General features: G+C 49.6%; 1 protein-coding gene across 1 annotated transcript in view; it reads right to left on the bottom strand.

Moving 5' to 3' along the window:
* Window positions 1-11,449, bottom strand: part of ADAM10 (ADAM metallopeptidase domain 10) — a 53,248-nt gene that overhangs the window by 7,804 nt on the left and 33,995 nt on the right. The window contains exons 7-10 of the mRNA XM_015407825.1: window positions 11,049-11,141; window positions 8,718-8,901; window positions 4,552-4,715; window positions 1,773-1,956 (exon numbers count right to left, since the gene is read on the bottom strand). Coding sequence (XP_015263311.1) covers window positions 1,773-1,956; window positions 4,552-4,715; window positions 8,718-8,901; window positions 11,049-11,141 — 625 coding nt within the window. The remainder of the gene's footprint in view (window positions 1-1,772; window positions 1,957-4,551; window positions 4,716-8,717; window positions 8,902-11,048; window positions 11,142-11,449) is intronic.

Here is an 11,449-nt window from a genome sequence, read left to right as displayed (position 1 = left end):
TTCCTCAGTGGGACAGGCTTCCTCGGGAGGTGGTGGGCTCTCCTTCTCTTAAGGTTTTCAAACAGAGGCTAGATGGCCCCATCTGACAGCCGTGCAGATTCTGTGGACTTGGGCAGATCACACGACAGTAGGGCAGGAAGGGTTGACTCAGTGCTTAGTTCTCATGGCCCTTTCTTACCCGCCCAGGGAAATGCCGGTTGCCACTTTGGGGTCAGGAGCCCATTCTTCTCCAGTCCAGTTTGGCTGGAGATCCTGGAGGATTTTTGCCATCTTCTGAGCGTGGAACAGGGGTCACTGGGTGTGGGTGTGTGGGGGGGAGGTAGTCGTGCATTTCCTGCATTGTGCCGGCCATTGGACTAGATGACCCTGGAGATACCTTCCAACTCTGATTTTACATCTGCCCCGTGTTCATTTCTGCAGTTTGACTGAGACACTGCGCCTGTGAGGCAAGTCACCCTCCTGTGGGACTCAGCGCTCACTTATACGCCTCGTCTCCAATGGGGCTGATGGTGGCAGCCCCACTCCAGATGAGCGCGGAGTCCCTTCTGCCCCACCAGCATCATGACCTGGTCAGGCCTGTATGGTGGAGGGTTCGGCACGTACATCTCTGAAAGCACAGGGCCTTTCCAGCATTTGAAAGGCAGGATCCGCATCATTCAAAAGGACTAATCAGGAAGAGAAACTGGCACAGGACGGCTGAAGACTGAGTCATCTCAACGCTCCACGTGGCATTCATATATGCAAGGCAGGCCAAAGCTGGCTCTAAAGCTGTATGATCTTGTCCAGTGTTCCCTCTAAGCTGAGTCAGTGTGAGCTAGCTCACTGTTTTTTAGCCTCCAGCTCACACATTTTTGTCTCTGCTCAGGAAGGATGGGGCTCCAGAGCAAACCAATTTATGCAGCAGCCAAATCGCCCGCTCACAACTTGAATGGCAGGAGCTCACATGGTATGCCAGGAGCTCACATTTGCTCACAAGTCTCCACAGCCTTAGAGGGAGCATTGCTTACAAGCAGTGTTCTCTCTAAGCTGAGTTAGTGTGAGCTAGCTCACTGTTTTTTAGCCTCCAGCTCACACATTTTTGTCTCTGCTCAGGAAGGATGGGGCTCCAGAGCAAACCAATTTATGCAGCAGCCAAATCGCTCCCTCACAACTTTAATGCCGGCAGCTCACAAAGGAGAATTTTTGCTCACAAGACTCCACAGCTTATAGGGAGCACTGATCCGGACTACAGGCTATGCTCCAGAGCCAATGACAAAGGCCTGACTTCAGCATTTACGAGTTTCGTTCAGAATGCTTATGTGCCTGCTCTTCCGTGTCCGGCAAGGCGGGATACAAATAGAAGCAATAAATAGATAAATATAAATAAAATCTCCTGAGTGTCAAGTGCCTCCCACAGGGGGACCCTGCAAGGCCTGCTCTTGCAGGCATCTAGGCAGCAACCCACAGATCACTCACCATTTATTTATTTTATTTATTCGATTTATATCCCGCCCTCTCCGCCAAAGCAGGCTCAGGGTGGCCTTCTTGCCGGCAGACTTCATGCTGGCGCACTTTGCACAAGTTTAAACGCGAGGCCGGGGTGTGCACAGAGTCACGGACCTTTTGCTTCCCTAGTGACATAGTTAAACCCACAGACCCCAATCAGTGACCGCTCCGGTGTGGTGGGTGAAGGACGGAACCTCTCGAAGGAGAGATGCTGCACCAGACAAGAGCAGGACCTTGACCGTGATGGTCCTCCAAACTCACGAGAACGACTCGGAAGAAAGACGTACCAACAAAGCAATTGTTCCGCTTCTTTTCCAGCACCTGGCTGATATTCCGGATGCTACACAGAGAGAACTTGTTGTTGTTCAGCTTGTCACCAGACGTGGCCCTCGCGTACATGATGTAGTTGCCGTTTTCCTTTTGCCCCAAGTTTTTAGATTCCCCCGGAGTGCATTCTGTTCCAGAGTCATGCTGCAAGAGAGAGAAGGGGAAACTTCCTCATGGAAACCACCTATTTGCTGCCACCGTAGACGTTCGTACAGTTACCAGTTGTAAGAAGAAGAAGAAGAGAAGAAGAGATTGGATTTATACCCCATGGCCCTTCACTACCCAAAGGTGTCTCAGAGGGGCTTACAAACTCCTTTCCCTTCCCCTCCCCATAACAGACACCCTGTGAGGTAGGTGGGGCTGAGAGAACTCTTGACAGAAACTGCTCTTTTTCAAGGACAGCTCTTGTCAGAACTATGGCTTGCCCAAGGTCATCCAGCCAGGTGCAAGTGGAGGAGTGGGGAATCAAACCCAGTCCTCCCAGATTAGAGTCCTCGCACTTAACCACTACACCAAACTGGCTCTACTTTGAGAGTAGTAAAATATGACGGATATTCCCGGGGGGGGGGGGTAGAGAACATAACATAAGAACATAAGAGAGGCCAATATTGGATCAGGCCAATGGCCCATAGAGTCCAACACTCTGTCACAGTGGCCAAAAATAACAAGTGCCCTCCGGAGGTCCAACAGTGGGGCCAGGACATTAGAAGCCCTCCTGCTGTTGCCCCCCCCCCCAAAGCACCAAGAACACAGAACATCACTTGCCTCAGACCGAGAGTTCCTATCTATACCTTGTGGCTAATAGCCACTGATTGACTTCTGCTCCATATGCTTATCTAATTCCCTCTTGAAGCTGTCCGTGCTTGTAGCCGCCACCACCTCCTGTGGCCTTAAATTCCATGTGTTAATCCCTCTTCGGGTGAAGAAGGACTTCCTTTTATCCATTCTAACCCGATTGCTCAGCAATTTCATGTAGTGCCCACAAGGAGTTCTTGTATTGTGAGAAAGGAAGAAAAGGACTTATTTCTCTACCTGTTCTATCCCACGCATAATCTTGTAAACCCTGATCATGTGTGTGGAAGAAGAGGAAGAGGCATATTTGCACGCAACTTTTCCTGCAATTAACTTAAAAACTCTTCACAGAACATTAGGCAACTCCATTAAAACTGTTTTTAATCAATGCGCTAAAATGACTGTTTTTCATCCTGGCTTATCCATTAATAGCTAATATGCTGTAATGCCCAGGCCTCATTTACATGCTGTAAACAGTTTGCCTGTGGGCGGAAGCCAGCCTCCTTTTGAGCAGTGGCAGATCACTCTAGCAAGAGAGAAGACGAAGAAGTTTTAATACCCCAAAAGTGCTTCGCACATCCGGACATCAAGCTCTAAGATCAGCCCAAATAAACGGGCTTCCCTGACTCTGGCACATTTCATAGTCTAGACGCAAGGCTTCACGGCCAACACGAACGAGCCAAATAAGCTACAACAACCCTTAAGCAAGTGCTAACTCTTTCTGAGGACTGCGGCGGCTCAGCGGTTAAGACGCTGAGCTGCAGACCGGAAGGTCGGTAGTTCGGCAGTTCGAGACCCGAGTGCCGTGTGACGGAGTGAGCGCCTGTCTCTGTCCCCAGCTCCTGCCAGCCTAGTAGTTTGAAAGAAGGAAATGGCAAGTAGATAAATAGGTACCGCTTCGGTCGGAAGGTAACAGTGTTCTGTGTGCCTCGGTGTCTTGTCATGCCGGCCACATGACCACGGAGAAGTCTTCGGACAGCGCTGGCTCTTCGGCTTGGAAACGGAGATGAGCATCGACTGGCTTTCGAGCAAGGGAAATCTTTACCTTTAACTCTTTCTGAAGCATGGACACGCCCCCCCCCCCAAATTACACTGAATGCTGCTGAAAAAACTGGTAGAAAGGCCAAAAAGAAGCCGCTCCAAATTATGCGGAAGGACTTTTGCTGCTTGGACACAGCCAAGTTTACTGTGGGTGTGCTTTTAAGGCAGGAGTCCCCAACCCTCGTGAGCCTGCACACGCACCTCTGAAATCCTGATGCAGCTAAGTAAGTACCACCACAAACAGGCCGTTGAAGGACGCAGAGACAGACACAAGATGGCTGCCGTGGCTTGCCTTCAGCCACACGGTGAAGATTCTTGTGCTGTGGCGGCAGCCACAGCCAAAGCAGCATTTTTTAAAAATCCGCACAACCCATCAAATCTCCGGTGGCCAATCAGAAGCCTTGCTGGGGAAAAGCCCTACTCGGCCCCACCCACTTTCTTAAAACACTTGGCGAGTGCCGGGAAAGACGTCGGCAGGCCTGAGGGTTACTGGAACAGCACTTCCTCCAGACTCGTGCGCTGCCCTGGAAGTCACCCCCAAAACTTGCACAAGACAATACGGTCTCTGTCCTTGTTAATTTGGAGACGCACACAAAAGAAAACTTAAGCCACACCACCAACCGGTCAAGGAAAGAAAGCAGGAGACTTCAGGGATTATTTACCAGGTGCCACATTCTAGAAGAGGATTTGCTCTACTGGCCTGGGATAAAGGTGAACCATTCGGCTTGGACGGGGGGGGGGGGGGGGGGGGGGAGATGACGACTGCTCTGTAGTGGGCTGGCGCCTCCCCCCACTTGGAACAAATGTGACTCAGTGCTGCTGACTCAGATGCGGGAGGGAGGGAGGACTTTAGCAAAACTCTGCGGTCCTTCCAAAGACTAGCGACAACAAGCATCACGTACTCACCGGAGAGCCAAAGTTATGTCCGACTTCGTGCGCAAAGGTGATGTGGGAGACTTTGGGAGGGACGTGGGAGCCGTAATTCTGAACGGTGATGATGCCAGTGTTCAAAGACTTCTTCTTACCATCGGAATAAAGCTTGCTCTTCTCACAGATCCCACCCGAGCTCCCTGGAATTACAGGAAAACCAGCGGGGAAAGGGTTACGGCAGATGCATTAGGACACAAAACTTGAGGGATACCCTCCCAGCTACGCAAACGACACAACCAAGGCTCCCTCTCAGCTGTGGAGTCTTGTGAGCAAAATTCTACTTTGTGAGCTACTGGCATTGCAGTTATGAGCGAGCGATTTTTGGCTGCTGCATAAATGAGTCTGCTCTGGAGCCCTCCTTCCTGAGCTGAGACAAAAATGGGTGAGCCGGAGGCCGAAAAACTGTGGGCTAGCTCACACTCACTCAGCTTAGAGGGAACACTGGCCACAATGAGCATTTTTAGTCTGAATCATCTTTAGGTTTATCAAGAACACCTTTATAATAACCCGGCATAATTTGTAGAGAGTGGTGCTGACAGTAAAGATACACAATCACCAACTGCCAGAGCTCTGGAGACCCTGTTCAGCAGAAAGCATCTCCTACAACTAGCTCATCGCAGGGTACACAAGCCACCGCCAGAGAAGTACGGAGCTATTTTAACTGCATGTGTAACTGGCTGGCACACGAGACAGGGCCTTTTTGGTGGCAGCCCCGTGATGACGGAACCTTCCCAGGGAGGCGTACCTGGCCCCCTCCTCACTGTCAGTCGTCAGTAGGCAGTCGAAGACGGTTTCATGTAGGGCTGCACTTGACTGACTTAGTTTTTATTTCCTGACACAGTCCTAATAGGAGATTTTGACTTTATGGGTTTACATAATTGTTGTTTTATTTGTGTGTGTTTTCATCATGTTTTACATATATCGTCAGCCACCTTGATTTTTGCAAGGGTGAAAGGCAATTAATAAATGTTTTAAATAAACAAATACCTTTGTGTGTACTATAGTTTTGGATAGCCCCAGGGCTTTTTTGGGGGAGGGGGGGTTTAGAGGTGCTGGAACTCTCATGAGGGAAATGGAATTTTCCACCTGTGTACTGAAAACTCGCACACTTTTAAAACGTTTTTAAAAGAATTCTGTTGAAGAGGTTCCGCAATTCCGTTCCGGCACAAAGCCCTGGATAGCCCATAAGAGCTCTAGAAGACCTTTGTGGTGGGAAGGTGACCCGTTTTGTTTTCCTAATGACCCCTGACCCTGACGGTTCTTCTCTCTGCCATCATGTGACCACCCCCCCCCCCAGCTTTTTCCGTAGATGGCAAGCAGTTTAGGCACCATCAGGATATAGGAGAAGTAAAGACTTGTGACCCAAGCGGGAAGAGTCTCTTCCAGACCCCCCTTCAAGCGGCTCCTGGGATTTCACAACCCCGAAGGAAGTTTGCTATCATGTGCAAACATTGCTTCCATGCCTTGTTCTCTCTTTCGGCCTACACGTAGCTGGGATCTCCCTGGCAATTCTACAATCTACAGAATGCTACAATCAAGATAAGGGAAAGGACCTCGAAGGAGATAACCAGGTGGTTACATGCTCTGAAGATCCGGCTAAGAATGCTTGCGGTCCTGTGATCTTTAGGTTTCAATATCCCCTCGAGCCTCAGTCTCAAGCGTTCAAACAGCACACACTTCATTTCTGCAAACAACTGAGAAGTCTAAGAATATCCACTTATCCAGGAAACAGGGTGAGTCATTCTTCACAGCATATTTACAGAGGAACAGTGCTTTGGGAAGTCTAGGCTGAAACCACGGCCGGACTAAAATACCAGTTAGGCAAGGCACACCCATTACGCGGATACCACAGCTATCCAAAATCATATTTCATAGAACAAGAAAGAACTCTCATACGTTTGTGTGCGCGGGTGCGCACTAGTGATCTTGTAACTCACAAAATAGTGTTAGGGGTGACCCATGAAGCAATAGGTGTTGTCAAATATTTTATTTTTAAAATGAAAGCTTTCTAAAGAAGCACTTCCCTACGGAACATCTGTAGACAAAGCAAAGTGAGCCATGCCCAAAGGAAGGGTGTTGGACCGGATGGGCCATAGGCCTGATCCAACATACCTTCGCTTATGTCCTTGAGAGCAGAGGTCCATCAGTGGCTATTAGCCACAAAGTATAGATGGAACACTCTGTTTGTGGGAGTGATCCTCTGTCTTCTTGGTGCTTGGGGGGCAACGGTGGGAGGGCTTCTGGAGTTCTGGCCCCGCTGGCGGACCTCCTGATGGCACCTGGGTTTTGGCCACTGTGTGATGTAGAGTGTTGGCCTGGATGGGCCATTGGCCAGATCCAACATGGCTTCTCTTGTGTTCTTATGTCTGGGGCAGTGATCCTCTGTATCTTTGATGCTTGGGGGGCAACCGTGGGAGGGCTTCTGGAGTTCTGTCTCCACTGGTGGACCTCCAGATGGCCCCCGGGTTTTGGCCACTGTGTGACACACAGAGTGTTGGACTGGATGGGCCATTGGCCCGACCCAACATGGCTGCTCTTATGAAGGGGACGCCCTGAGGCTCTTCATTAAAATGATCTTGGGCCAGTGATGAGGCTCGTCTGTACCTGTCCCCTGGCCTTCTGGAAACGAGAGCCACAAAAGGAAAGGGGGCTGCAGCAGCCGTCTGAAGGCTCACACGGAAACACCGTCAAACAGACAAACGGGAGTCCCCTGTTCTAGGCAGGCTTCCCTAACTGCAGACGTGCTCCGCCATTCCCCCCGACACCCACCTGCAGGAAGGAAGACGACAGCTGTTGGTAAACAAGTCAGAGGACCCAGACCTAACCTGTATCAACAGTCCTCATTTTGATCTTGTAGACAGCCTGTCTCCTGCCAGGCCTGCTTCAACCCCGTTCCCGCCTGCACTGAATAGTATGGAATACCTACTGCCAACATTCACACAGCTGAAGGGACTGAACTCCTGCCTGGTGACAGATGGCATTTCCTCCCACAAGCAACGCTAGTGTTGAAAAGAGATGGATTCTCTCAGTATGTCGCACTTGACCGGGCGTGAGCTGCCGGCTTTTGTTTTGGCCGGAGAGGCTGCCCATTGCAAGACTCGGGGGAGGGGGGGAGGGGAAACACACCGCTACTTGTCCTTAACACAACATTTTAATACGGAGAAAAGCCACTGCCTGCCTCTATGCAGTGACCCCGGTATTCCTCGGTGGGGTTTCATCAACATACCAAACGGGGCCGACCCTTCAAGGCGTGCGTGAGAGCACACGACACAGCAAGGAGAGGAGCGCCACGCTCCACTTCCAGAGCTGTTTCGGAGGGCAGCCGCGTTAGCTGCAGCAGAAGAGCTCAGTTTGAGTCCAGCAACACCTTAGAGGCCCAACAAGAATTTCGGGGCATGGACCTTCAGGAATCAAAGCTCCCTTCATCAGAAGAGAGAAGAAGAGATGGGATTGATACCCCATGGCCCTCCACTACCCGATGGGAGTCTCAGAGCGGCTTACCATCTCCTTCCCCTTCCCCTCCCCACAACAGACACCCTGTGAGGGAGGTGGGGCTGAGAGAGCTCCCTCGAGGACTGCTTGTGAGAGAACAGCTCTGGGAGAACTTGTGACTGACCCCAGGGTCACACCAGCAGCTGCATGTGAAGGAGTGGGGAATCAAACCCGGCTCTCCCAGATTAGAGTCTGTCACTCTTAACCACTACACCAAACTGTCAGATGCAAGTACTTACACCTGGTTTACCACCTGTGTCTGTGGAAGGGAGCTCTGACTCTCAAAGATTCATACCCCCAAAACCTTCTTGGCCTCTCGGGTGCTTCTGGGCTTGGATCTAGCAATTTTGGAGCTGTAACTCTAGGAGGTTCTGAGCCACTCTAGGCAGACGCAGAGCCCGCGGGTGGCCCCGCACAGAGATTATGAAGGACAAGAGATGTTCTTCATCCCTCCAAATGCTAGTCAACCACTCAGCTTACAGAGGCAGGACAGAAGAGGGCGGCACGCGTGGCCAATCTTGCCTAGCAAGCTGCTCTCTGGCGATACGAGCAGGTTCCCTGGGCTTGCCAGCAGAAAGGCCTTTGGTCCGAGGTCTCCAGCTTGGACCTGTCACGCACCACCTACGCTCCAGCATGGAAAGCCGGCTTACCTGACGGAGCGCCAACCCAGGCCAAGCCAAGGACACCGTCATCAAAGTCCCGGTCCGTGAACACGTAGGCCAGGCAATAGTCGTCGTGGTTCTGCTCCGAATTGAGCTCCAAGAACTTCTCCACACCGATGTTTGGGAACCGGAAGGGGTTGGAAGGATCCTTTTCATCTTGCGTGGTGTTGATCTACGAGAAAGAGGCACGTCGTCAGACAAGGCTCGGCAGCTGAGTCTCACTACGGGCAGGGGCCCGTGCCTCAAAGCCCCAAGTCGCAAATGTAGCACGCTTTACTCTTTTTGTTTTTACAACTCGAAGGAGTCTGGAGAAAAGCTGACGCCATCAAACCAGGCAGAGGAAAAATGCCGTCTGGATCATGTCTCATCTTCTGCTGAACGAAACCCTCGTTGGCAGCGAATGTGTGTGAATTAAGATGTATATATGTTGTCCTCCCCTACCCCACAAATCATTCTTAGTCCCTCGTAATATTGAGTAACTGTAAATCGCTCAGAGACAGCAAGCTCTGCAGGATTGAGCGATCAATACATTGAAAGATTATTATTATTATTATTATTATATAAAATTTTATTTTCAAAACATAACATTATCTGTAACACAAACCTTATCTCTCAGTGACAGTGAATAGCATAAAACAGATACAATATAAGCTTAAGCCAACAGAGCCAATAGTGCAAATAGATAAAGTGATATTAATGTACTTCATTAACTAATTACAACCTTAAGTAAACATCTAACTTTAGACTATCTGTGCCATCTTGTTTAAACTTCCATTTCATAAAAGAAGCCCATTTTTCCAATATATATGAATTATTTACCTCAGAATCACGTTTCTGAATATCGTCTGTTATCTTATCCATAATAAAACAGTCCCATAACTTCATATCCCAAGAATGCACTGTGGGGGGAAATCTCATCTTTCCATTTCTTAGCGATAGTGCTTTTTGCTGCCGTGACCACTGCCATTAATAAGTCTTGTTTTATTTTAGGAATTTTCATATTCTCCCAAAGATTAAGTAGAATTAATTCTGGGTTTGCTGAAATTGTGATCCCGGTTATTTTAGTGATTTCCACAATAATTCCCCCCCCCCAAAAAAAATCATTAATAACTTTGGAGGTCCACCAGTCCACGCATTACTTCATTTCACAAATCAATCGATCACTTAATGACTCGGGTGAACCAAAAGTATCTATCGCAAAACTTTTGGGAGATGGCGTGAAGGCCCTGGAGCTTGATTTGTGATGGCCATTTCGATGCATTCACGTCACTGACCAAGGCTGCACTCAACTATAGACCAGCATGCAGGCGTGATCGGACCTACAGCCCGGACACCTACAGAACACCACCAAAGCCTGGTGGTGTCCAAACGCACTTCTGTGTGCGCAAACCAGTATGAGAGGGAGGAATGAACAGATGGAAGGGAGCGGACGTTTTATCCCCTAATGCTACAAAAGGGCAGGGGCACGCAAGATGCTAGACTGGAGACAACAGAAGTGATTTTTCAACCCTGCTGGGTTTTGAATTAGCCAGATCCAAAGAACTCATAAGAACATAAGAGAAGCCAATGGTGTATCAGGCCAACGGCCCATCCAGTCCAACACTCTGTGTCACACAGTGGCCAAAATATACCAGGTGCCATCGGGAGGTCCAGGACACTAGAAGCCCTCCCACTCTTGAAACCCCCCCCCCCAAGAAGCACCAAGAATCCAGAGCATCCCTTGCCTCAGACCGAGAGTTCCTATCTATACCTTGTGGCTAAGAGCCACTGATGGACTTCTGCTCCATATGTTCATCTAATTCTCTCCTGAAGCCGTCCATGCTTGTAGCCGCCACCGCCTCCTGTGGCAGTGAATTCCATGTGTTCATCACTCTTTGGGTGAAGAAGGACTTCCTTTTATCTTTTCTAACCCGACTGATCAGCAATTTCAACTCAGAGCAGCATTAGGTGAGATATTTTCCAATTTATTCTCCCCTCCCCTCCCTTTAAGGTAGGTTAGACTTAACAAGAGAGGCTGCTACAAACTCCCCTCTTGGGCCAAACTGGGATACCCTGACCCAAGCCAAAAACTACATTCCACTACTTGGGATTTCCCAGCAATCCAGGTTTTGTGAAGTTTTGTGATTCACTTTAAGTCACTGGTATCGCCCCCCCCCCAAAAAAAGAGGAGCTGTACCAGGATCTTTTTATCCCAAAACTGCAAAGAGGCACAACTGGGCAATTTGAGCAGGGAGACAGCTTTATTGGGCAGCCGAGAAGCCAGCCAGAGCGTGCAAGTAATGCTGACGGAAGCCTGGAATCCAGTCACGGGACACTTACCCGTATTCGTTTCACCATAAAACTGATGTTCCGGATCCCTGAAAAATCTGTTGACTGGTAAATCGTGTCGATTGCTTTAACATGGCTCGATATCTGAAAGAGGAAAGAGCACGCAGATGCTGACGAGAGCGTACGAGACCGGGTTTTCTAGATTTACCCCCAGGAGCGAGGAAAACAATTCTTATTAGGCTAACCAGAGGGTGTACGGGAGTTTCACAGGACTCTCAGTTCCTTGGCAACGATCACCAGAGGACAGCAAGCGAAGTCTGAGCCAGGCCAGATACTTTGTGGCTTAATAACACAAACTTTAATATTAAAGAGCAGTGAAGCGGCAGAGTGCTGTTGACCCGTGTTGTCAAGTGTAGGATCTGAGGGAGGAAAGAACAGCAAAGACCTTCCCA

Source organism: Gekko japonicus, unplaced genomic scaffold (assembly GCF_001447785.1).
Source record: "Gekko japonicus isolate JY-2015 unplaced genomic scaffold, Gekko_japonicus_V1.1 scaffold3221, whole genome shotgun sequence".
NCBI classification, from domain to species: Eukaryota; Metazoa; Chordata; class Lepidosauria; order Squamata; family Gekkonidae; genus Gekko; species Gekko japonicus.
The sequence above is the reverse complement of the archived record's forward strand: the minus strand, read 5'-3'. Positions and strand labels throughout refer to the sequence as shown.